This window comes from Aplidium turbinatum, chromosome 14 (genome assembly GCF_918807975.1).
Source record: "Aplidium turbinatum chromosome 14, kaAplTurb1.1, whole genome shotgun sequence".
NCBI classification, from domain to species: Eukaryota; Metazoa; Chordata; class Ascidiacea; order Aplousobranchia; family Polyclinidae; genus Aplidium; species Aplidium turbinatum.
In genome coordinates, this window is record NC_137485.1 from 1420497 (window position 1) to 1448278 (window position 27782).

Genomic DNA, 27782 nt, shown 5'->3' on the forward strand with positions numbered 1-27782 from the left:
AGAAAGCGTTTCTTTTGTAGAAAGAGTTAAATACCTTGGTGTTATTCTTACCAATAACTTGTGTGATAATGATGACATTGCAAGGCAAACCAGATCTTCATACTGCATAGCGAACATGCTCAGATATAAATTCAACAAATGTAGTGTTCTTGTAAAAAATGTGCTTTTTCGCACCTACTGTTCTGCATTTTATGCTTCTCCCCTTTGGTGTAATTATTCAATATCAGCTATTAATCGTCTGAAAGTTGCATATAACAACTCGTTCAGAATTCTGTTCAAATTGCCTAAAATTTGCAGCATTAGTCACATCCAAGTAAACCACAACGTGAACACTTTTTATGCCCTGCTACGGAAGAGCATTGCTAGCTTTGTAAATCGGTGTTGCAGCTCTTCTAACTCCTATATCAAAGCGTTAATGACCTCTGAGTGTTTCGCTCGTTCAATGTATTTACAACATTATAACCGTTCAATGCTTGTTGTTTGATTTTTCAATTATTTTATTTATATGTGTGTGCTGGCGTGTTTCTATGGACCTCTCTTCAGGTCTGAATCAAATAAATAAATAAAAAAATAAATAAAAAGGACAACACACATAATTATGCTTCGAAATGTTGATTTGATGGATTGAATCCTCATCCTCGGACAGAAAAAGCTTCTGAGAGCTTAATCCTGATAGATTCGCATAGCCTACCTTTAGAGCAGTGCTTCCCAACCGGTGGGTCGCGAAGCATTTCTAAATGCTACTGAATGTTAAAATTTCTAGAAAATACCGACATTACTATGGATCTCACAAGCCGCAGTTTGGTCTTGAACAGTACTGCGCCTTCGCCATTGCTACTCTTATCTTCACTTCATTTGTTGACTTTCCATTTTCATAAATCGTGCGCCCTGTTTCTAATAGATCGGGGAAATTATTGCATTATCATTACGTAACAATTAAGCAACAATGCATGGGCTCTATCCAAGGGGGGGGTGATCAATGCAAAATCACCCCCCCCCCACTAATTTGGCTTTGAAAAGGTTTTGTGATATTTTATTGATCGAATTTTGAAAAAAAATATTTCCACTGTTATCAATTTTTTCAATATGAATTTTTGATTTGGCAATCCTGAACTACGAGCCAGGTCCCAGACAACAAAATGTGTCAATTTTACATTGATTTAAGGCAGCGTTTCTTAACCAGGGGTGCTAGCACCCCTTGGGGGTGCTGGAATAGACTGTAGGGGGTGCTAAATGCATGTAGCATAATATCAAAAAATGCCATTTTACTTTTCTGCATTTTTTCGTCTTTCTGTCGGTATCAGCAGTTGTCATATTAATGATTGCTGTTTCGAAGTAGCCTACATGATTTGCTGTTATTGTAGTCATCTCCCAGTCAAGTACGCAAATTGATCCTGAGTAGATTGTGCGAACTTACCTGGTGGGTGCTTTGTTGTAATATTGTTGCTCACCTCTCGCTTCTAGAAACCACCATGGCAAAATGCTTTCCCACAAATCACTCATATCCAGAGTGGATAAAGCAGCCCTTCTTGGCAGACATGAGTGATCACAGGCTAATAGACAGACTGAAGGAGGAGCTATGATTGACATGCAGGATTGCAGGTGAATCAGAGTTGTCGGAGAAAATTTCGTCCTTCCGCTTGCTGATTTCTGGTGTGATCAGTTGACAGCATATCCTGCATTAGCACGAGCAGCATTGGAATTGATGGTTCCATTTCCGACTAATGTGTGAAAAGGCGTTCTCCACAATGCTCCAAATAAAAACAATTGGCCGGAAACGCCTTCAACATGGGTTGCTCCACGGTGTGAGAGTGGCTTTGACCAACACGAAGCCTCAAATAGAGAAATTGGTCACACATGAGCATGAACAATAGAACACACATTGATACATGTGTAACTAGTTACCTAGCTGGGTAACTTAAGTTTATCCATGTTCTTTCACTATTCTCGGGTTTTCCTATTTCTTTTATCACCAATGACGACAGTAGTTTTGAAGAATAAACAAAATGATCAATTTGTACTTCGCTTTCCTTTCAATAGTGCAGGCCAAAGTTTAATGGCGGCGCCGAAATTTTGACATGCTATTTGATCACTGGCGGTATATTTTGTATATTTTTGTCGCCCAACAAACGGTGCTGTTATTTTAAGAGAGTTGATTCACTTACATAATTATGGTTATAATTGAATTTCTGTTGGTGGAATGAAAGCCAAATACCAAATCCTGAATCAACTTCGTTAAAACAACTGCACAGTTTGTGAAACAACAAGAGACTTCATTACAAAATATATCGCCAGCGATATGAAGGCATGTTAAAATTTCGGCCTCTACTAAACTTTTGGTCGACACAGTAGTAGTCGTATGTCAACGATGGTTAGGGGGTGCTAGACTGTTCAGGCCTGTTTACAGGGGTGCTAGAGTCAGAAAAGGTTAAGAAACGCTGATTTAAGGTCTGCAGATATTAAATCAATGTAAAAATGGTGGATTTTGCTGTTTGGGGTATTAACCCCTGCTCATGCATTCGATGACTACATTCATTGGTGGGAAAGAGCTCATGTCTTCACTGTACAAAACATGATCTAGGGGAGACCGGGGATAGCTCGGACGATTTTTCGAAAACAGCCCATATTTTTTTTTAATTACACAGCAAGTTCGTAAATGTTATTTTGTTGTAAACCGTAAAGCTTTGCCGAAAAAGGATAGGAGTATCGTTTCTTTCAGCAAACCGGAAATGCTTATAAAAAGCATAATCTCTACAGCCCTCAAATGTCCGAAGTCACCCCGGTACCCGGGTAATTTCGGACATGCCTGGGGTCATCTCGGACAGCAATTTTATGCAGACGTTTTGAGTGGATTTGACAGTTATTACAGAATATTTGTTTTTCTTTTATATGTCCGAACCATTATGTCTTTAAAATCCAATAAATTATTCAAAAGATCTGAAAATAAGATTTTGTTGGAGTTTGATTTTTTCCACGGGGATACTTTGGCCATTGTGTCCGAAGTATCCCCGACCACGTGATTACAGGTAAATGAAGAAAATATGGCTACCTGATTAACTGCTGGTCAAAATCATCACTTGCTTATCTTAGTATTGCTTTCTAACTACACCTCAATCAATAAAAAGTTTGTTTTGGTTAACTGCAACGGAATTATGACCTTACACGTACAATTTTGAAATCTCGATATCACTACTAAAGTTACTTTTTCGACCTCAACTTTCTAAGTTACTTTTTTGACCTCAACTTTCTAAGAAAACTAGACAAACTTGCAAACTTTATCTTGATTTGTAATGGAGCCACAAAGCTTTGGTAAACGTGATTTAACAATACTCTACTGTGACGTCAAATGCCTTATCCGAGGTATCCCCGCGTCCGAAATATCCCCGGTCTCCCCTATATGCCGAATGAGCTTCGATCAGAATGAAGTTGATGCTGCAATGGGGGGTCTGGGGGGCGTAGCCCCCCAGAAGTTGAAATGACTATGACGATTTTAGCCCACTGTCCAAAAATCACCCCCCCGAATTCTAAAAGTGGATAGAGCCCCTGCAACAATGTAACAAAATGTAACAATTAGATGTGTTGTGTCGCATTAACTATTTCAGTACGTAAGCGGCACGCCAGTAGTAAAGATGCCATAATAAAGATGTCATATCTCATTGTGCGTCGCACAATAAAACATGTACTTAAAAGTGGGTCGCGAACTGAAAAAGGTTGGGAAGCACTGCTTTAGAGGCTTTGAACCACTGACGCAGGCCCGGTCACATCCACTTTAAAGCCTCTACAACAGTGGTTCTTAACCAGGGTTCGATCGAACCCCTGAGGTTCGACGAAACTGTTTCAGGGGTTCGGCGCGAACGTCCTCTGAAACATTAACACACGGCCCTACTGAATGATATACCAGCGAATATTTTTGAACCACACTGAAGTACGATGGCTATCGAGGGGAAAGTGATCGCGTTTTTGCTTTGCGTACTTGGAGTTCTTGAAAAGTCACAACCATCGGCATTCGAAGCACTTTGAGGACACGTTTTATCCTTGCTTTGCCTTATTTGGCTGACATCTTTGGTGCCCTCAATCAGCTGAATTACCAAGTGCAAGGAGGAAGTAAAACTGTAATAAGTTAAAAGCTGAAGAGCAAATGAGAGTTTTCAGAGGAAATCGTAGTTGTGGTGGCAGCGATTGGAAAATAACAAGTTTGCTAACTTTCCACGTCTGGACGAGATAGTAAGTAGTTCCGATGAAGCAATTAATGGCGAAGTTGCAGAAGTTCAGAGGCTTAAGCCAGCATTTACTGAGCATTTCAAAACTACTTTCCTGAACAAACGCAATATCTAGCATGGATACGTTAACCATTTGCTTATGATACTTCAACAGCAAATATAAACAGTCTACACTTGGATAACATTATCGAGCTTCAAGAAAGCGAGGTGCAAAAAAAGGAACTTCAACACAACAAATCTTCAAACGTTTTGGTGCCAACAAAATAAAGGAAAGTTATCCTTTATTCTGGACTGGTGGATGTTAGGCAAAAAAACGAAACCCGGCTTGCATGCGCAAATAACAAGAGAATTGCTGTTTCCGAGACAAAGTCTCGAATCTCATCATTGGTCTCAGAAAAACAACAACAGAAGTCTCATTAATACAGTAATGTATTAATATTAAATGTGGTAGATTTTTGTTTTTGTGACTCAGTGAAAATTTGGGGTTCAACGAAAGCTTGCAGATTAGCGTAAGGGTTCGGCACAGGCCCGGATTTAGGGGGGGGCAGAGGGGGCAGGTGCCCCGGGCCCCCCGCATTTTGAAGGGCCCCCCTACGTGGAAAAAATGTGATTTTGTGTTGTTTTTTCTTCCTTTCAGTCTTTGAAGTTTCTGCAAAATGCTGTGCAGTGCTGGATTGATGCTACTGCAGACGCAGAGGTGGTTTTTCGCGCCGTAGGCGCGAAAAATTTTTTTGCATGGGGCCCCCCGATCTAAAAGTGCCCCGGGCCCCCCATCAGCTAAATCCGGCCCTGGTTCGGCAGGTTGGTAAAGGTTAAGAACCACTGCTCTACAAGTATGCGAAACTGCCAGGAAGAATTTATCAAGGCGTGGATAAAACTTCAAACTTTACATGCAGCAGAGCTGTAAACCTAATCACATTGTGCTAACAAGTTTAATAGTTTTGTGTGAAGCCAAAATTTGTTCAAAAATAACGTATGTTCATTTCGTATGTACATTTTGGGCTTTTTATTCTCTTTATTTTTTTATTAGAGTAACCAGGCATTCCAACCATTTGGCCACTATGTTGTACTGTATCAAAATTTATTTTTATCTTCTCGTTGTTTTTTTAGACTGCTTGGAGAAAAACTCACACGATGTTGATGACTTTGATCGGTTTTGCAAAATTCAGTTTATAGCAGATAATTATGGCTCGCAATTTTTCACGGCATTGTTTGACCTCGCCACCATTGCCGCGCACCGGTTTTGTTTTATGACGTCACGATACGCTTGAGTAAGTTACTAGGAAGGAGACAAAAATTTTCCACTCGTATTTTGTGACGTCAGGAGGAGAGGAGGCTCTTTGTTTTCGTTTATTCTCCTTATGATGACGCACGACTGCTAGACACGTTTTCCTTGCACGAGCTCGTTTGCAAATCATTTGCGCGCGCTCTGCTTGACGGGATGAGCTGAAGATTGATGTTGTTCTGATGGCAATTTCTTTCTGGCGTTCGATCTCGCAGGGCTGCCTGAACAGCTAGGCAGATGTTTATGTTTTGTAAGAGAGCAGTGATTTCAATCTCAAGTTGACAAGCGATAAGCTTTGTGACGTCATAATAATTAGTAACAATAAGATTACATAGACTGCCTTGATCTAGTTTTCCGCTAGCCTAACTGTTTTTGTGATTAGCCAGAAAATGATTATTCGAAAACAGCTTGATTTTTCAAAAAAGCTAGCTTTGTTCATTAAAAGTTAATGAAAGATCGTGTAAGCTTAACTGGGTACACACGAAAGTAGCGTAGCCTAGAGCTAGATTAGTGGTGTGCCGCATCATCAAGAAAGCTATATTTTGCGCAGCACTTGTGTAGGTAAACCTAAACTGTTATTACTGCTACCGTACTGATTTCTAGGTAAATGGTGTTTTTGTAACAAGCCAAAACAAAACCACTTCTGCGAAGTCGTCTGGTTTCACAGTGGAGCGTAAAACAGTTGTGTCCAAGTTTTTGAGACGTTTGAGAGAAGAAAAACGCAAGGTAGTCATGGACAATAACCACGACACCCCCTTGGGTTTCTGGGGTAGCGAAGCCCAAGAAGTTCTCTCCAAATCTTTCCCGATACACAAAGCTTGTCTCGACGGCGATGTCGCCACTTTAATGCGGCTATGCGCTGTGGCGAGCCCGGCCGAGATGGTAGCAGAAGACCAGTTCTATTCATGGACGCCCATTCACTGGGCGGCTTATTTCGGAAAAGTGAGTCTTTGTTGTTATTTTTAGAATTAAGTTCGTTACAAACACGTTCCATATTTGTAAATGTTAGTTGTAAGTGAGAATGCGTTTCCATATGTACACATGTAAACTTTTTTTTACCACAAGCAAGTACTGAAAGTTATACAGTTAGTTAGATTCGTAGTGCATTTGTTTACTAGTTGTATGCACGATTGGATTTCAAAAATATCAGTATCTTTTCAAAAATAGTAAATTTTATTTTAATGCTCGTTGTGACAATGCACTGTTGGATCATTTTGTGTAGCAACTGACATCACTCGGACTGTTTACGGAGTAGCCTTCATGTAATGACCTAAACTTACTGTATTTGATGTTGTTTCACAGCTACTCAAATTGTAACTAGAGTTTTAGAAAATTTGTTGTGCTGTAAAAGTAGTCCTTTCGAGATATGGAAAATAATAACTGGCGTATATTCATAACCATATATTTTGTGTATTGGTTATCAATCTTTTATTTAATGCTTTTTTTAATGAATCCGCAAATGCCTTTCGGTTTCGTGTGTTTGCATTAGTGGTGGGTAGGTTTGTTTGCAATTGTTTCCGTTTACAACTCATGTGAAGCGTTTCGCGCTCGCCGGTTCAGCAACGTTTTTTATTTTTGTGTCAATTTGGTCTTTGTGATCTTGATTGACAGAAACAATTTGGCTCATTACTTCTGCATCTCGTAGCTAGACGACAATTCACTTCCACGTTTCTAGCTCAGCACTGCAGACTAATTTCGTTCAGTAAGCGGTTTTGTGCTGCACCAAACCGCGCACTCGTTTGACCGATTCCGACAGAGATCAGATTGTGCTTGGGGGCGAATGATGAAAGGGGCAACGGTGTGTGGTCATGTATCCATATAAGTCATCTTGTTAGAAAAAGAGCGCACTCGTTGTGTTGGTAAAGCCACAGACTTTGCTCAATTTTTTTTCTTGGTTTTTTTGTTCATGTTCACTGGTTTACCCAGCGTCATTCTACGCTCCTTCCACTTTTTAAGCTACCCGAAGGTTTTGGTTTATTTTTGTTTTCAAAGTGTTACGCTGTAAAATTGTTAACGATCTTTTGTTATTCAATCAACAGTGTTCTTGAATGAATATTAAATAGTCTGAATCTTTTGATTATTGGGAATGACAGTCATCTGATCATATAGAAAGTAAAGGTAAAAACGTGTTTCAAGAATAATGAAGTGTTTAAAAGGCAAAAACATATAAAACATCAACAACTGGCCATGCTTTGTCGATAAAATAAACTCACCCAGTTGATACACGGTCATTTTATAGCAGAGTGGTGGAGTGATTACTTTTTTGCCAGGGAAGATATAAAGTTGATCTGAAGGAGTGAGGGTAGTTACTTTTAACCTCTTGAGTAGCCTCGCCATTTTGGCGCTTCCTGTTTCATTTTACGCCTGTCGTGTTTCTGGGATGTCGAGCATGCATATCACGAGTTGATTCGTTTGAATTTTTTGTAAATTTGCAATTTTGCGCTTGATCTACTTCACTACCAGCCTTGGAGAAAACGTTACTCAGTAACTTGCCCCACAACTTGTAGCATGAGGTGATGTTTTGAACATACTTTTCCCAGAATCTTTCAGCCTTTCTGAGCATTTTGTGTCTGTTTGTCGACGCAGCGAACGTAACCAGACAAGTTGACAAGTTAGCGTGGGAAGACGAAAGTGTCACAGCTGATTTGTTAAATGGTTTTTGTATTAGCTTTTTGTCTGAAACATACAGCAAAACCACTATTCAAGGTCTGCAGATGTTGAATCAATGTAAAAACAAGGATTTGATTGATGGGGAAACACTAGTTGCAAGTTCAAATGTACTTCTATGAATCTAGCGGAAGCTTCGCTTTTTTGTGATAGTGGGCAGGAATTATTTTCATCGACGTCACTGATTAAATGACATTGGTGCTGTCACTAATAAACCATTCACCTTATCCACGCTTTACATGCTCTTCACTCTTCACAGTCGATTGAGTCTCTGAGAATATATCCTGACTGTGCTTGAACAAAAAAAAGTTTCAAACAAAATCTTGTTTCTTCATAAAATTTATTTGTCTAATTAAAATTGAAAAATTCCTTTTTATGTTTAATTATTTTTTTGGTAGAGAGATGCTTGTAAGATCATGATCATCAATGTACCAGATGAGGCATTTAATCATCACAATTCTGTTTTCTCCCTTCTAAAGTTTATTCGGAACATTTCTGACAAACAATCTCTTATTTTGACTTTCCAAACTTTACCATCAGATCATGTTTCCACCCATCCACTGTACTGATGCGTATGGTGACAACATTTCATTGCTAAGCTCATCTGGTGCTGGACACAGTCCAAGACTCTGCAGCGCAGTGGATTAATTACTTCACATACTCTTCCCACCGCATCTGTTTGTCATTTTTTGTCGTGCCTAAAAATAGGAATATGTAAATATTTTTACAGCAAAATCGATTATTTAATAAATAACATTGAGGTCAGTTATTTGCCAAAGGCTGACACTGAGGACGAAATGACAATTGCACATAAATATATTCAAAGGATTATCGCGCGAAGTTTTTCCAAAGTAATAATATTGCATCACGCTTCTTAGAACAGAACTTCTTAAACTTTTTACGTTGGTTTTCCTCTTCCCGACTCTAAGGACAAAATTACTTTCATCAGCCTGTTTATGAGGTTTTGGGCATTTTTCATGTGATTTCTGTTCGCCTTTGGTTAATTTCCCCTTTTGATTGGGCAAATTTAACCCAAGGATAAGTTTCTTCCAGTTGAGAACCCTCGCCTAAGGAAATATGTGTTAGTGAAAATCTTTCACATGTTCCCGCCACAAATGCGTTCGTAGCGCGTGTTATCTTCATTCGGTTGTTTTGTGGATGCCACCTACTTGTCTGCGCTTATTGTCATGCGCGCGACATTGTCTCGTGTTTGTTTCATCCGCGACAACAACCGTGTGTAACTATGGGCGTTAAACTCAATGGAAAAAAAGAATATTTGCGGCGTTGGTGCGTTGTTAAATAACGTTAACTTAGTTGACTTTGCGCTACTCGGCCGATGTGGTACAAACCTGTCCGCTCCATAAATTTTGTTTTCAGTTTGTGTTCCGAATTTTACTGGAGGTTGTCTCAAATGTAATAAGCCACGATACCAGGCAATAACAACCTTTTAGGTTAATTTTTACCACCAAGCTTCCATGCCATATGGACTATGGAGTGACATGTTTTGTGATAATAATCTAATGTCATACATCAAGTCGAAGTTCGAAAACACTTTTGCTCTACATTGTTTTGGGCTTTTATAATTTGTGTCTGCTCTAATGTCACTCACATCTCGTCAATCTTCACCCTATTGCAGATGGGAAAGGACTCACAAGACATTGTTTCTTGAAAAATTGTTCTAGAATTTGATTCGTGAGTCACCTGGTTTGTTGCAAAATCTTAGCAGAAGTATTTGTATTTTCATGTTTCTCATTCAAGATGTTGAAAGTTGTTCATTCATTTTATTTTTCATCATTAAAGCGTCCGGGATGAAAAAGATACTACTAACTACAATAGTCTCTGGTAATGAGATCTTCCATTTTGTTCGTTGCAAATGTTTTGAAAGGCCACGATAGTTTGTTTTCAATAACCTTTGAGGTGGTCACTGATCACTCTGCAAGCAACATGAGGTGAAGACAAAATTGCGACTAAAAAGAAGTTTGAATACTAAAAAGTTTGGGTGTTCAATGAACACTGTTCATGAGGACAATTATCGTTTCTAGCACTAGTTGCAACGTTTATCTGATGAAAGCAAAGTAAAAGCAACAACAAACAGGTTGATTTATTGCTTCACTGACGTTTCGCGCAGTATGACAGTGTTATTCGCTCAGAGGATGTGCAATGTGCATTGTCATGGTGCGCGAAACATCAGTGAAGCAATAAATCAACCTGTTTATTGTGTGATATAGTTTGATATAGTTTTGCAACCAAAGAAATAGCACACAGTATCACACTCATCATCATCATTACGTTCCTTCCTCGTATTGAAGGTTGGATACAATGCGCCACTGTTCTCGACCATGAGCTGTTCGTACTGCATTTTCATAACTTAGTTTTGTCCATTTAGTGATGTTTGATGTCCAAATTATTCTTGGTCTACCTTTGTTTCTTTTACCGTTTATCTTTCCTTCTATTCATGATCTTTGTAACGAATTTTGCCTTATTGTGTGTCCGAAATACTTTAATTTTCTTCATTTGACTATTTGTAAGAGAATTTTGCTTGAATTAAATTTGGATAATACTTCATCGTTAGTGATCTTTTGTTTCCATGAAATTTTTAACATTTGCCTGTATGACCAGAGCTCGAAGGCATCGATCCGTTTTTCCATTTTTTGTGACACTGTCCAAGTTTCAGAGTTGTATAAAAGGGTTGACCAGACATAGCATTTTAATTTTCGTTGACGAATTGATAAATTTAAACTTTGATAGATTAAAACATTTGATCACACTACATTGATTAAATCAAATTTATCGCTTTTAATGTTTAGTGATACTCTTTGCTGTTCCAATTATTTCTATCTGCTTTCTATTGGAATATTCACACGACCAGCTAGCGACAAGGGTTTGTAATTACAAGTTGCTAACACGACGGCTTGTCATTACCATTCATCACCCGGTGGTTTCTGTGCTGTTGATAGCTTTGCTACTCGGCCGAGTAAGCTCACGACACGACTATTATGATTGCCTTCCAGTATAATTGTTATCCTTGTTGACACTTGTGATGATTTTAATCGTTCATTGCGTCGATATTGCGTTGAAGTTACGTTAGGTTTTTTGGATTGCTCCATACGGAGACAAAGTGGGACTAAAATATACGATGGATAGAATGAGTGGAGAATAGGAGTGAAGGCTATCACTGCAAGGAAAGAATCGGCCAGCCCCACTAATGGGGAAAAACGAATGTGGATGATGGTATATACCCCGTTTATGAACACAAGGCGACAAAGCGATCTGAAAGCGATGATGCGTGATGAACCAATTTGCGTTTGTTCGCAATTTGTTTCAATATTTCATCATTGACATCCACATTGTTCCAGCTTTCCAATCATCTGTGGATACTTGACAAGGAATCACGTTTGCTTGTTTCAGTCCCAGTTTATCTTCATTTAGTTTTGGATCCTATACCCCCTGATCGACACAACAACCTCTCACCAACCCATCAGCAAATCAATATTTTTTAGATTCAACCTCTCACCCAACACAAGTTTCCTCACAGCGTGTCTAAAAACGGCAACATCTTTGCCGAATCATTGCCGTCTTGTAGATTTGTGTTTCATGTCATGTGGGAAAGTTGTGCTGGTGCATTTCTGCTAGGCAAGACCTGGAGCGGCAAGTGTGAGCGTGGCATACTAGTAGATGATGGCTATCCCTCGTCTTCGAGGATGATGAGGATACTAGTAGAATACAGAAATGAACCCGTGACAAGCCCTAGACCACAAATTTGATGGAAGAATGTTGTTTTGACACACAATAGATGTGACCTACATGGCGACGTTAAATACTAACTAAACTAGCAGGCAAGCTGCTACTATTTCATTTTTAACCACAGCAAATTATCTTTGTTTATTTGATGACAGCGACCACGGAAGCTTCGCAGTTGCAAACCGGAAGTGCTGTGCAGGTTAGCTCGAGTTGCTCGCAGCATTGTATAGCTGGTTTATAATAGCAATTTTATTTCAAGATACTTACATCGATATGACGTCTATCCACATCTGGTTGCCTGGGTTGTGGACTGTGGAGTTATTTGACGTTTTGCGGTTGAAGAATTTGTGTGGCACTTCCCCCAGGCCGCATCAATAGAAATCATGCACAATGTTTGGATCAAGCAAATGAAGCCACCATTGTAGCAGTTTCATTCGCGGGATCATCTGAGGGTTCTGGAAAAGCCAAGTCCAATAAGATTTATCTTGCCTCTGTACCCAACACATCGGCCTGCATATGTACACGGAATCGTAGATGTACATTAAGTAGCTGGCCCAGTGACCAATAACTTTGTTAAACTTGGTGCGTATTGCACTAGATTCTGGATTGCAAATATCTATTAAATCAATCTGGAAATACCTCGGTTTTTCACATCTATCATAACTTGGTTACAAACATGCAGCTTAACGAAATATGTCAGTTTGGTTATGTCAGTTGGGCCTCGTGTCGCGTCTACTGCCGCTGGCCTTGTTACTGTCAAGTGTTCGTTTGTCTGTCGTTGCATTGAATTTCATTTTTGCCCTAACCACGTGCGTGAATGTACTAGCTACTGCTGCAATAAGCGATGTAACAGTACGCTTATAAAATGAAAGTGGAGTGTGAATAGTTGCTTGGATGCTGCGGTGCGTGTGTATAACCAGCACGAAGATGGACATTGACTGACGCTTCAAACCAATTCTCATGGGACGCTAACGTTTCCAAAACTACCTCATAAGTCGTAACTAACCTTTGTGCTACGAACAAATACAGGTCACAGTGCAAGAACTCAGTTGTAATGTTGTTCATCTCTTTCAGAACCAATGCATACTCGGGCTGCTCCAGTCCGGAGTCAATGTCAACCTGGAAACAAGCAAGTTCAAACAAACCCCGACCCATATAGCTGCATTCGGGGGCCATCCCGACACCCTAGTGGGCCTCCTGAAAGCGGGGGCCGATTACCATGCCAGGGTGAGTCCCAACGTTTTATTTTTGTTGAGATTGATTTAAAATGGTAATTTGTTGTTGTATTTGATTTAGTATCTTAAATATTCGAATCCTAAATACAGTAGCATAGTAAGTTTTTCTATCAGTGTAAGTGCGATTATGTTAGGCATTGTGTTAGTTGAGCACAATTAACTATGATGACTGTGATAATTATGTACGCATGGACAATTGAGCATTGTTATTGGGCTATTCTCCGTCGCGCTTTGACATTTACTCCACATTTTATTCCGCGATTCAACGTCTTCTTCACAAAGGTCACGTGTTTAAATAATGGTTGCACGGTTCATTTGACATGAAAAGAGTTAATTGTTACAAGTGTAATCAACCTTGACGGGACTAAAGAGAGCAAAAAGATTTCCAAAGTGGAATTGTTATTTGGAACAAGAAATATTAAACAAAGCGAAATTGGGTCCATGAAAAGAGAATGTGTTATGTTTGTTGAATTGCAGTTTTAAAGCAACAATCATTCAATCGCTAGAAGAAAATCGCGGTCGTTTTTAGTAAAGGTTTTTCATGGATGTGTGTCATCACTCATCACTGATCATTTAGAATTTAGATCAAGGTTGATTAACGGTCCAAGCGAAATGTTTTCTGCGATAATCTTAAGGTAACTGCTGACAACGTTTTGTTGGATTTGTTCTCAATCTAGCAGAGATCAGTCGGATTGCTTTCGCCCATTGTCTTCGGCTTTGTTAAGTGAACGAACAACTATATATTAAACACGATTTGATCCTCCATGGTTGGATGTTGCAGGATTACATGGGTGAGATCCCTCTCCACAAAGCAGCAAGGGTGGGAAACGTGGAGTGCGTCAAACAATTGATCAACAATGGAACACACGCCAAGTAAGTTGATCAGTTGGTTTCGCTGGTTTTGTCATCTGAAGCACGGTAAAGAGTGGACTGTAGCCTATCTTTTCTGTCAAAATTATGACACGCCCAGCGTCGCTGAGTGTGGCGCCAGAAATCAAACTGTTATTCTGATTTCATGTTTTTTTGTGCATAAAAGTTGATGTGCATTTCTGAAGCAGTTTAGAAATGTTTTTATCAGTTGCGAGAAATTAGTCACACTGGCGTTATGTCTCTCAAGCTGGTTCCCCGTTTGTTGATATAGAAAATTGTAAAAATAAACACAGCGCTTATTTTGTTGTTGTTACTTCTCGAAGTTGGTGGTAAGTCATGAACTGTTGTCACTTTTGCTTTTGTCAATTCACGTCTTTACGTTGAATAAACGTGACATTTTGCTGCGTCGACATATTCAAGCATCAAGTCTATTCATCATCACAGCCACTTCCTGCTGCCGCGTTTGCATTCGTCGTTCACTTGCAAGTATTGTGCTTCTTTATTGTCCTGTCTATCCCTGAGGATTGTAAGTGCTGTGCCAAATCTTAGCAACTCACAGGTCCAATCGTCAAATCAGGTCCGAGGGATGTATAATTAATGTACAATGAATGTTCATTTTCATGGCGCTTGAACCGCCAGTACGAGTTTTGTATTAAAGCAATGGAACGATACAGCCTTGCGATAGATCACCAGCTATTTGGCTTCTCCTTTAGTAATTATCTAAAGTTCTGTTTACTGCTTCAGCTTAATTATAAGCTGATGGTTTTTCAAGTCTACTTTCAAACTACTTGCAAATAGGTGTTTGCCAGTGAGTTGTGAAATCAGACTTCAGTTCCTGTGTAGCTAAAGACTTTATTATACACGTACAAATTGTGCCGTTGGCTGGAGGGTGATAACATTTGACTTTGACATCTGCAGACGTTGAATCAATGTAAAAAGTGATCGATTTGCTGGCTAGGTAGGTAAGTTTTAAGGCTAGGATTTCTTGATGCTGCACAAAGGGATGAACAACAATTGCTTGTCACGGATAGTGGAGCAATCTTGATGTTATAGAATCGGCAAGCTGGCACAACCAATCAAGCCATATGCGAGTGCTTCAAACACTTAGTTATGTAACTATGTTTGTTTATTTATTGACGGCTAGCCGAAATACTAGTGAGCCAGGTTTGCCGGTCATGAATCACATCATGGGCGTAGTTCGGCTTGAATCATTGAGCGTCATGTGGCCAAGGTTTAATTCTGTGTGGTGGTTTCTAACCTCGGTTCCATGGTTTCTAACCTCGGTTCCATGGTTTCTAACCTCGGTTCCATGGTTTCTAACCTCGGTTTAATTCTGTGTGGTGGTTTCTAACCTCGGTTCCATGGTTTCTAACCTCGGTTTAATTCTGTGTGGTGGTTTCTAACCTCGGTTCCATGGTTTCTAACCTCGGTTTAATTCTGTGTGGTGGTTTCTAACCTCGGTTCCATGGTTTCTAACCTCGGTTCCATGGTTTCTAACCTCGGTTTAATTCTGTGTGGTGGTTTCTAACCTCGGTTCCATGGTTTCTAACCTCGGTTTAATTCTGTGTGGTGGTTTCTAACCTCGGTTCCATGGTTTCTAACCTCGGTTTAATTCTGTGTGGTGGTTTCTAACCTCGGTTCCATGGTTTCTAACCTCGGTTCCATGGTTTCTAACCTCGGTTTAATTCTGTGTGGTGGTTTCTAACCTCGGTTCCATGGTTTCTAACCTCGGTTCCATGGTTTCTAACCTCGGCTCCATGGTTTCTAACCTCGGTTCCATGGTTTCTAACCTCGGTTCCATGGTTTCTAACCTCGGTTCCATGGTTTCTAACCTCGGTTCCATGGTTTCTAACCTCGGTTCCATGGTTTCTAACCTCGGTTCCATGGTTTCTAACCTCGGTTCCATGGTTTCTAACCTCGGTTCCATGGTTTCTAACCTCGGTTCCATGGTTTCTAACCTCGGTTCCATGGTTTCTAACCTCGGTTCCATGGTTTCTAACCTCGGTTCCATGGTTTCTAACCTCGGTTCCATGGTTTCTAACCTCGGTTCCATGGTTTCTAACCTCGGTTCCATGGTTTCTAACCTCGGTTCCATGGTTTCTAACCTCGGTTCCATGGTTTCTAACCTCGGTTCCATGGTTTCTAACCTCGGCTCCATGGTTTCTAACCTCGGTTCCATGGTTTCTAACCTCGGTTCCATGGTTTCTAACCTCGGTTCCATGGTTTCTAACCTCGGTTCCATGGTTTCTAACCTCGGTTCCATGGTTTCTAACCTCGGTTCCATGGTTTCTAACCTCGGTTCCATGGTTTCTAACCTCGGTTCCATGGACGCCTAAAAGGTTTGTGGAAAGTCTGGTGGAAGCCTTAAATGTTTTTTTAGTGCTAAATTTTATATGTTGCAGAGTTAGTTGCATAATTGTCACCTAATTAGAATTCTAGGAGCCGCAAACTTGGTAACGCTAACCCACTGATTCAATAGAAGCGTATTTTGTAATTCCAATCGCGAGTATTCGTATTCGCGGTATTTGCCGGTATTCAATCGTTGCCCGCACTGCTTTCATGTTGACATATGTTGATGTACTCAGTACTGTCTTCGTGTTTGTTTGCAAGTTATAACACTGGCAGACAAACTTGCTTCCCTGCACTACGCTTGACAATCCGCTTCTTGTTCAAGTTTCATTATTGTCTCTTTTAGCGGCTTTCGTATTAATAATACTGTTCATTATGATTAGCTTAGTGACATCCCTGATGCCCAACTGATTCCCAGACCTTTCTCTCACAGTAACTTTTGGTGGTTGTATACTTGGCTTCAGACTGGCTTGCTCATGTTGCCTCTGTTGCCGTTGGCAGGAAACGGGATTATTCTAACTTTCTTTTGAAAGATGTAAAGCAGCAGATATTTTATGGTAATTTCTCGCTTTAAACAAATGTTATTTGCATACCTTCCTATCATACAGTTTCCCATTATATACGCAGTTGTCAGCAGAAGGAAATTGAAATGAATGTAATCTTAAAGCTGTGAGGTTTATTTGCTTTCACTGCCACTCCTGTAGCAGATCACAGAACAGTGTTTGTTTGGTTTACGATGTTTGAGAACCATTTATAGATTTCCACTTTCTGTTCTTGTTTTGATTCCCGACAGATTTATCTTGCATTCGGTATGTTGTGACTATGACGTCAGTATTGTTGGGACTGGATGGTGCTTCGTTCGCACTTGAGGTTTCAATGTGTTTTTCCCAAAAAGATGTTCTTGAAGTTTTGTAGCGAATATTGTAATTAATGTTGAATCAACGTTCGAATCATCTAGTTTAGTCATTGCCGTGTTCTGGGATAGGTTTCCTTGATAGGATTAGTTGGTAAATTTTCTATTGACTTTAAACCATGTGAAATACAGTGAAGCTCAACTGGTGAGATTGACAGACATGTTTGTCTTCATTTCTTGTGCGGCCACAACTCCGCAAGTGACCCGACTTTGTTTATTTCCTAATAACCGCGAGACCTGTGCTCGATGTTTCCATCGTGGTCACCGTTTGAACTGGCTGTTTCCATCTTTGGTTATCTTGTCCTTGGTTTGAATCCAGGGAAGGCCATACCAAACGCTTCAAAAATGCTACAGACTGTGTTGTCTCTTGTAAAAAGTGGTGATAATAAGTTTGGGAAACTGACGTCGTCGTTTGAACCTTTTTGGCCGAGTTTCTATTCTTTTACTATCCGAAGATGTTTCCTGAATTATACTAAACGAGAGCATGTTTCGGTCTGGTGTGGGTGCTGACAGTGTGGTGCAACCGTCAATTTTTTTGTTTAGATTCAAAATTTAGATTCAAGGAAGCCAATCAAGTGTCAGGCATGCCTTTAAGCGTCTTGCCAAAGACACAGCCGCATGCTCTTGAGTGGTGTCGAACCAGTGCCCTTTCGAGTTTCATTCCAGGGCTCTCATCACTCGGCAATGCAGCCGTCTGAACCCGTTGATGATACTTGTTGTTGCAACGTGACAATGATTTGCGAGGCTGTAGCAGCCTTGAGTTGTGCTATTTTCTGTTGCTTTGTGCCATCCCCAAGTTCCAACTGACTTATTTGCCACAAAAGTCAGTTTATTTATTTAGCAGTGCTCATTTGAAAATGGACGGTTTCATTATTACTTTTTCTTTTTACTAGATATGTGAATAAAAATAATTTATGGTTTTTCGCTTGTGATAATAGAAAACAAGTTGCCAACAGACACTTGAAATTTAATTAATTGTCCCACCCATCATAAGATCTTGGCATTAGCTTTACACCAACTTTTCAAAGCCCGTTGTGTTGACGCGGGAAGCGCTGTCTGAACATCCAGTAAAACACGTTGTCTGGCGCAGCGCTCGAAAATAATCCTTTCAAATCGAAAACACGCAACAAGTTGCACATGTTGGTTGTTTTGAGTCGTTTTGTTTTCAACTTCCTTCAATTACTGTTCTGAAAATAATGTTTTTGCACAAAAAAGTTTGTTTATTTTGTTTCAGCAACTTTAGTTGTTGTTATGGTCAACTTTATGACATTTTAATATTCTTATTTGAAGCGCATTTAGATTTTTACATTTTTACGTTAGTAACAAAGTCTTAGTATTATTTTAAAACAGCGTTTGAATCGGTCGTGCGATGCCTTTTCCTGTTTGGGTGCAATTTCGTATCTATTTTTATCGACAGATTAATTTTTTGTTTGTTATGGAAAAAGGACCCGTGTTGTGCTTGTATTTCATTTATGTGTATCAACGTCGTTTCGATGGTTGGCTGAGAAAGTAGTGCTGCTAATTTGCATTGGCCATCATAGCTCTAAACGCTGACATTTACACAACAATCTATCATATCAACATTCTTTATTACACTGGAATACGCCGTCATAATATCGTCTTCAGCTAAAGATTAAGGTACAAGGGATTGAAATACTCGCCTGAGGGAAAATTGAGTGACGTCAGATGCAAAAAGTTGAAACGTGTGCACCACATGTGGTCAATGTCATTCCTGAACAAGATGGGAAATGCAGCAAGGGCGACTGTTTTTGTCTTTTCTTTTTCTGTGAAGTGAAGATGATTGCTACGAAGACCAAAGTGTACTGTGCTCGAAGTTAACGCAACGTTGAACAAAAAAACAACATCAAGTTGATTTTCATTTCATCTGAATTAACTTTTCTTTAAATTTCTTTGTGCTTTCATCCTTAAAACGTACAGCATTGCTCGGCCTAAACAAGATTGTTGAGAAACAGCGATCTTCCTGGCACTACCTGACTCTCTCTCTGTAGGTATCATGGCTGATACAGCCCTCGATGTACAATGATGTTCCAGTTTGATCGATCTCGTGCGTCTTGCCAAACTACCTGACTACTCACTATAAAACAGCGAGCATTGTGTTTCGCTAGCCATACTGGTGTAGCCTCCACAATTGCCATCAAGACTTTTCCAAAAACATGTAGCTCCTTCTCAATAGTGCATGTCCTTGGCGACCGTTAGTTCAGTTGTTTTCTTTCCACAAAGGTAAGGATTCAATTGGCTGACAAAAGCAGTGGTTTAGAACTGTGTGGCATGAATTAGTGGTGCGATACCGATGAGCCCAGCCTCATGGGCGAAACACATGTCTAATTGTCTATCGCTGTCAATTCTTGCTACACTCGACTGCCGAGAAACTATATAACATTGTAAGTGACATTGTAATAATTATAATAGTGTTTAAAGCTACATCCACCATACAAATTACAGTATGTTCCTGGACGCTGTACATGACGATGGTGATATAATAATTAATACAGTAGATATCGCTTGTTTTATTTTTCTTATAAGTTTTTCTTGCATTTTGTTTTGCAAGCGAGCAATCGCAGAAATTCACGGCTCACCTTATCACGCTCGCTGGTTTGTCAGCTTCTTTGTTTACTACGTCTGGCTGAGCTATAAAGAGAATAAGCGAGAAGTTTGAATATTGTGTGTTGCGCAGGGCTCGAAATGAAACGGCAATTTGTTGGTAACACGTAATTGCTTGACATGCGGATTGTTAGTAAGTTGGTGGAATCTAAAGACATATTTGCATCTTGTGAAAACTGGTGATTCGAAGAAAGCTGTTGTGTTGTTGACAGAAACATTAAATTATTCGATTGTCTCACTTCCATTCGTGCAACAGCGATGCGGCAGCGTGGATGACACGTGCGTTGGCCTGTCAGCCTCATGATACCAGCAGGAATGTAGCTGATGATGGAATGTGGGAAAGGTACGTGTAACCTCCCAGAGGTTCTACTCCACCAATGATAAACCATTGCTCTGTCACAATGCCAACATCCCACCTGGTCAATCGTTTCTCGTTGTCGTTGATCCCACGTCGTCTTCAGGAAAATCAATGTAAAGACGGATTTATGGACTGAGATTCTGCAATGAAGTGTACGGATTGTTGTAAAACTATTGATTCTCTCTTCTGATTAGTTGTGTTTAATTGATCTTGCGTGCTCTGTGCACAGTCGACGTGTTGGCTTCTGGCGTGTTTCGCGAAGCTCTTGTTCACATTTCTCTTTGTCCACTTTTTAGTTGTGTTGTGAGGGTTGTGTAAACTTTAGGTACTTACTTTATGTTTATGTTTAGCTATGTTTTATAAAGCCTTTGTTATGGCAATCTTATTAAGTAAATAAAATATGTCACGGGTTGGCTTGCCTTTTTAGTTTTAGTTAAAAGTAGTTGATGTTGTTCCTGTTCTGATTTGAAAGTCCATTGTCGACCTATTCTGAGAATTCGCTTTCCATTCATTATTAATGAGCTGATCACTATCTCTTATTTCTTAACGAAACTGTTTTGTGGGAATGTGTATGTCGCTTACCAGATGCCATTTGAACAGCAAATCACTCGTCCATGGCGATTCTTTATTCCAGGGCTTAGGCTACTGTGCCTGATGAAATACACTCTGCTTTGGGTTGATGTACTACTACAAGATTATGTGCAGCAGTGCAGTGCACGGCACCTATATTCGATTATTTTACAAATACCTTGCAATTTTGTAAAAAAGTGTTCTTGAAACTATCGAAAATATATCATGATTCTTTTGAAAGGATAAAACGGGCAACACTAAAAGACGGAAATGCGGAAACGCGGAAATAAGCGCGGAAAACTGCCAACAGCTCGAGAGAAGACATTTTGTAAAGTTGAAACGATAGTAAAGTACAAGTAGAAGTTAAACAACGACTTTAATTTATTATGAGAAACAACACTTTCAAATGCGTCACATTAGGTTGGCTTTTAGAAACAATAAGAATATATATACAATTACGAAATCTCATTTGCTTTTTGTCATAAAGTATATTCACAAAATTGTCATTTAGGACTGCATTCTTATTTTTTAGAAGCAAAATGCAAATGTTGCAACATTTCATTCTTTCATGATGGAGTTATCGCTATGTTAAACAATATGGACGCCAAGATCGTATTTCCGCGTTTTCTACATCGGTGTTAAAGCGCTACTTCTGCGGACAATACGCCATTTCACGCCCGGCTTATTTCCGCATTTCCGCCTTTTAGTGTTGCCCGGATAAAACGTATTTTTATTACAAGTTCTTATTTCTTGCAGCATCTGTAACAATGAGGGAGTGACTGCGGGCGCCATCGCTCGGAACTTAAACTTCATAGAAGTTGCCCACTTGCTGGAGATAGCGTGCAGTCAATTGCCCAACCCACACCAGCAGATGCAAACCACGAATGGCTTCCACCTTACCAACGGTATGTTGTAGGGGCGGTGTAGACTGTAGAGCACAGTGTTTGTTGAGAACCTTCGATTCCGTGCTGCTAACTCTTCAGTTTGATGTCCTCTGACGCTTTGTATCAATCGAAATATTTCAAACACTACAATGATATGCTCCCTGTGCCATCCATGTGATTTTTTTTCTTGGTGCTTCACTCATTGCTTCTATTCTTATATAGGAAGTCACTATAGGCCAGTTCTACTGTATAAATTATAATATTAAATTAATTATATTATGTACAGTATACAATATACGTTATGTTATACACAATTGATTCATATTATTCCTACAGGCACCTCTGGATCCCACGTTACCCATGCCAACGGTCACTCTAACGGGGTTAATGGTCATTTGAACGGGGTCAAAGTTCATTCGAATGGGGTCAACGGGTTCATGAACGGAAGCACCAACCGCAAGCGTACTTGTGATGACGTCAGCATGCCTACAATCAAGCGCGCGCGAATGGCAGGTGGGAAAGTGTGGTGTCATACTGGGTCGGCGGATTGAAGGAACTTGACCTGCTGCTTCAATCTGTCGACTTGAGAATATTTATCCTTTTGCTGTTTTGCAATAACGAAAAATGAACTGATTGTGAATTGTAAAATTATTGATTCAATTGTTGTTCTTGGACAAATGCAAAATGCTAAAGCGTCACACTACAGTATTTAAAGTTCATGGCAGTAAATTTTAATTCTCAAACTTTTTCACTAGCAATGGATACTTCAACTGGAGTCGTTGTTTTCTTTTCAGTGTCATTTTGTGCTTCACTATTGCATCAGCTTTGTGCACTGTTTCGGCGTTGCATGCCGATGGTATGCGCGATATGTTTGTGTTGAAACAAGTATTGTTATTTGTCGATGTACGCCATGCAGTCTACGTCATACGTGTATCGTTTGCAACGTCATGATTATATTTTTTTGATAAGCCGAAAATACGACCTTCTGTTGCAAGTTGTTTTTATCACCTTGGTTGTATAAGCTAATGGAATCACAAGTTACCTGTGGAATCACTGATTCTGGGAATGCAAGTCACCCTCAGGAATCAATAGATGGCTGTGTCTTGTTTCAACTTTTATAAATTGATCGTTCGCTGTGTATCGTGCTTTAAATTGTTTTTCTTCCTCTCACCAAACAAGGCCACTCTCTAGTATAGAAGCACCGCCATGTATTTTCTACTGTATGGGGCTGGCACAGTTTCTTAAGGAGGTCAGTCATACTGACTGGTGAAACGTTGGAAATTAAAATTGCTTGACGTTGAAAATGAGTAACCTAACTATTGCGTGAAATTGTTTCTCGTGCCCCCCCCCCCCCCCCCCCCTGCTAAGCAAATCACCTGAAGTCTCTTTCAGCCACATGTCGGATAGAAATTATTATTAATTGTAATCTTGTTCTTAATTTCTGAAATGTCTTGTTATGATACAAAGTTGGCACTTCTACGCTTTTTGTGTAACATGATTGATATTTTTCACATTGATTTTGTACTGATGCTCAATTATTCCGCTGAATCGATGTTGGTTTTACTTTGCCTATTAATGTTAAACATCCGAAGATGAGATGTCTGCTCTCTGCCATTACCCCTCGGTTGAATATTCCATTCAATTTGCTTCTTGCTGGTTAACCCCGTATTTATGTAGGGAACCACCAGGGCTATGATGGGTCCAGCAGCATCTCATCAAAGACGGATCTTCGGGGACTCTGTGGCAAACCCCCTGGAATAATGGAATGCAGTTTCCAAGATTCCTGTATCCAACCATTTCCCAGTATTCCCGATCACAATGTGGTGGATCCCCTACCAGACACCTCCACTAAGAAGATGCTGCCTGTTTACACGAACGGTTATTACTGAACAATGAAGCTGCTGTCGCGCGCGCTACAAGCTTGACCAAAGGCGACGATGACGTGTTACTGTTTGTTTTTGGTGCTCTTGCGGGCGATGTTTCTTTCAATTTTGTTGTTGCGTTTTTTTGCTTGAATGATTTCCTGTTTTCTTTAGGCACTGATGGTTGCAATGGTGGACGTATGCTTGGAATGGTTTACCAAGGTGACCCCACGGAAGGCGTAGATTGCCCCATGGCTGCTCCATTTTCAATAACTCCGTCTAGTGGCGGAGATTGCGTTATTTCTGGACCGGATTCATCTCACGTTCCGGTTAAGGCTCAAATAATATGTTCCGCTTTTCAAGACCCTTGCTTTGAAATAGGGGGGATCCCCCAATACGAAGATGAATTGTTCTGCCCTGGGGATTTACCTCAAGATCTGTGGAGATGACTCAGCACTCATTTCGACCCGGCCCACAAACTGATCGTTCCACCGCACCGCTCTCCATCCACACAGCTATCCTACGTGTGGCATTTCGTGTTTATTACCAACATGTTCATCCTTCTAATGTCGCAGACTACGTTTGTGTTGATGCATGTGCATAGGCCTGTTGCTGAAATGTGTATTCGTGGGATTTCCCAATCTATGAGTCGCGACCCCAAACATGGTCACAAGTCGTGATTTTAAGGTTGCCAAACAAATGTAAAGTGGACGTACAGCAGATGGTATACGCTGGAGACTGCCCTTCGAGGGATCGCATTGAAAATTGTTATCTGAAATGGGGTCGCACACATTGAGAAGCCCTGGTGTATTGTATTGCTAAGTTGCCAATGTTTTGTGTTACATGTTGCACTTTAAACTCTGCCAAGGAAGAAAATTTTGAATGATCGCACGCGATTGGTTCCATGTCATTCCATGGAAAGCTCACCGCCTGTTGAAACGCTCCTATGACGTCACTCATCGTGGACTTCGAAGTGATAGTGACGTCATCATTATCATCTCTGTTCCTGGCAAGACATCTCGCCAGTCCTGGATGGAAGTTTCGAAATGATGAGAAAGCAACCGCTTTCCACGCCAGTGCGCTGGTTTTATGTTCAGCGTTTGTGATGTCCTTGCGGCATGTTAGATGCGTCACAATGCGCACGCGCGGTAGAACTCCTCATGCTGATTCGCCGGTTGTGTTTCAGGAGGTTATGACGTCGTGCTCGATACTTCGTCACGGTCCATTGACGTTGCCATGTCAACAGAAGACGGCATTAATGACCAGCGAAGCGTGAACAACAACAATGGCATCCGCGTGCACCCGTTCCACCCCGCGGCAGGTGACAACCAGAAAGAGTCAGCCGCCGTGAAATACGTCATGGCTCTGCATGGATATCCCCTGAAACGTGAAGGAATATTCGAACAAAGGAAACCACCGCAAGAGCAGCCGCCAAAGAGCGCGCTGTGCCACAGATATGGATCAACTATGGGGCATTACTTCTGATCCGGAATCGATGTTTTCCTCTACAGCCAGTTCCGTTCTTTGCGACTTGTTATCGCTGACTTGTATTTTATTGATATTCATGTAGTTTTCATGGCGTCACATTTTGTTGTGGTTGGTTGTCTACGTTCCATTCTCTTCATTTCGGTTCTGTTTAGTTACTTGTTGTCATGTTTTAGACATCTCGCAATGTCTCCCACCACCTGCTCCCAGCAAGTCCTTCCTGGAAGAAACCTACTGTGACGTCACTGAGCAGTCGGACGGCATGGACATGTGTGATGAGAGCCCGCTGGAGCAACTTCCTTCTATTGAGCAGAGTGTGAAGTTGCACAGAGGAAGCTTTTATGCCAACTACCTCCTTGAGCGCCAGATGCGGATGTACCATGGAGTTTGAAATCTCGATCTCATAACGTCATAGAGCGATTGTGACGTAGAGTAGTGCTGATGATGTCATCATTCCATTTCTTGAGCTGTGTACTTCCTTTAGATGTGTATTTTCTGATTTGTTGTTTTTTGTCGAAATGTATTGTGTGTGTAACCGTTTATCTCGTATTCAGTGAAGTGTCATGCCAGGATTGGTTGTTACTCAGTACCTCGACTGTGACGCATGAAGTGAATGACTTTATCTGCATTATTGCGCATCTCCGTTAATCATACGTCACCTCCATTGATTGGATGCAAAGTTAAACAAGTCTCATTTCCTTCCGGCAGATGCGAACGTCCCAGGTTCGAATCCCCGTCTGGGGAACGGAATCGACAAAAGAAAGATTCAATTAAATGGGTTCCATCACGAAGTAGAAGAAGATCCCATGGATTGCCATGGAAACACGGACACCGTTCCCATCCATTCAGGGATCACCGACGCTTTCGATGACGTCACTCGGGCTCCGAGTCCCGGCATGGAGATGAAGTTGCATAAAGAGGACGATCTGCAATTGTGGGGTTATTATCATGGCTACGGCGACACGGCTGAGTGCATCCCTGAGGAAGAGGAGCCGATTACTCCGTCGCATAGCAACGGATTGATTTTAAGAGGAACCCAATCACGAGGTTGGCGATAGTGACGTCACAAATGTTTCGTTCGCGATTGTCGCGTGTACGCAATACTTCGGGTTTTGCAATTTTTTTAATCAACTGCTCTCTGGCGTCGGATTTAAACCATACGTTGTCATGACAACCTTGTAAGAAGCTTCTTTTGTCGCTGCTGTGCTAGTTCGTTCAAAATCATTTCATGTCGATCCTAACCGCTAGATGTCTCGATCCAACTGTCACGTAACAATTGCTAGCTGTAATTGCAATATCTCGTCATGAGAATAACTGAGGTCATCATGGATGACGTCTTACGGCGGTCGACGACCACCAACAAATGACATTCATTCGAAACTGTTCTTGTAACGTTTTAGGCCCCGGCAGCTGAGCCATTCTCGACTGGTCAAACTAACTTGCTTCCAATCAAACGTACATTTTCTGCAAACTGTCCTGTGTCCTTGGTTGAGATGTTTTTGTATAATTCCTATTTTTACTGATTGTTTGCACATAACGCGTCATTGTCTAATTGCACCCTCCGCCTGATCCATGCGCGAATCAACTCCCACACACGAGATTCATCCAAGCTCGATCCACTCTTTCACGAGGTTCTCCCGAACCCTCATATCCCGTCCACTCCCACGTCGATGAAACTCGCCATTTGTTTGTTGAGCTCACTCAGCTTACGATTCCATTATTGCGTCATACTTTCAAACTCGTGATGCGCTGCTCTATGAAAGAGTCAGCGAAGTTAGAGATTTCATGGAGCTGGATGTCCTCATCACTGAGCAGATAGAACGATGGAGGCATCAACCTTTGTGAGGTCTTTTCTGTAGAAAAATTTGTTATTGTTTTTACTTTTGCTGCTTCGGCATTGTGCATTCAGTTGAAGTTCTTTTACACCGAGTTTGTGTCGTTGAACATACAGTTGACATTGTTGGACGGAAAAGCGATGTTCCATTTGACCTGCTCTGGGACATACTCTCACCGGAGGAACAATTGAAAACCGCATTCTTTCATTTAGTAACATCAAGCAACCTCCTAAACCCTCCAATCGCTTACACACCGCTTCTACCGTTACATATTGAATGCAGTGATGTACAGTATCTCGTATCAGTGGCTCTTCACATTCACAGTTTGACCTGAGGTATGAACTTCCCAGACAGCAAAATCCGTCATTTCACGTCATTCAACGTCTGCAAACGTTGAATCAATGTAAAACTCGGATTTTTCTGACTGGGTTGTCAATCTGGCGACAAGTTGAAGCGATTAGCTTACAAACCCCTTCTCGATGTCGGGGATTTCCAAATCCAGACTGGGTCAATCGTGAGCGAGTGTGTCAGGTGACGTCATAGTCACGTCACACCGCGCAGGATCATCTCATTTGTTTTTGTTTCGCTTTAACTGCCTTTCTTGTTTGGTTATGACGTCATCTTTGTTAAAACTGGCGTAAAATAGCAAATTAAACAATTTGTTGCTGCCGTTAGTTTGCTGACAAATTTCCGAAAACCCTGTTACCAGATGGAACGAGCATTGTGCAACTCTTCGTGACGTCAAAACATTATCAAAAGACGCAAACTGAACGTTTTTGTTTTTTCTAATAAACAAAATAAAAATATTTCAATTTACCGCGTCGTCGTTGTGATGGGGTGAGAGGGAGACTCTCTCCCTCTTATTTTGGAGGTGGGTTGTTTTATC

General features: G+C 40.8%; 1 protein-coding gene across 5 annotated transcripts; it reads left to right on the forward strand.

Moving 5' to 3' along the window:
• Window positions 1–5821: 5821 nt before the first annotated feature.
• On the forward strand, window positions 5822–27706 carry LOC145782735 (ankyrin repeat domain-containing protein 10-like). 5 transcript variants are annotated; one of them, XM_082594490.1, is made up of 6 exons: window positions 5822–6447; window positions 12988–13140; window positions 13930–14021; window positions 21587–21735; window positions 22051–22227; window positions 25770–27706. In XM_082594490.1, exons 1-6 carry the CDS (start codon window positions 6238–6240, stop codon window positions 26117–26119), a joined length of 1131 nt encoding a protein of 376 aa, XP_082450616.1. In that variant the 5' UTR covers window positions 5822–6237; the 3' UTR covers window positions 26120–27706. The 5 variants fall into 5 exon arrangements, with proteins under 5 accessions (XP_082450616.1, XP_082450620.1, XP_082450618.1 ...); XM_082594494.1 differs by having other exon boundaries at window positions 25238–25858; XM_082594492.1 differs by lacking the exon at window positions 25770–27706 and adding an exon at window positions 24763–25238.
• The last annotated feature ends 76 nt before the right edge of the window (window positions 27707–27782 follow it).

Excerpts from the sequence above, each read along its gene's own strand:
- LOC145782735 (XM_082594490.1), top strand. The coding sequence starts at position 6,238 with ATGGACAATAACCACGACACCCCCTTGGGTTTCTGGGGTAGCGAAGCC. Across the intron at positions 6,448-12,987 it reads GGGCGGCTTATTTCGGAAAA|AACCAATGCATACTCGGGCT; the intron begins GTGAGTCTTTGT and ends CATCTCTTTCAG. Across the intron at positions 13,141-13,929 it reads GGGCCGATTACCATGCCAGG|GATTACATGGGTGAGATCCC; the intron begins GTGAGTCCCAAC and ends TGGATGTTGCAG.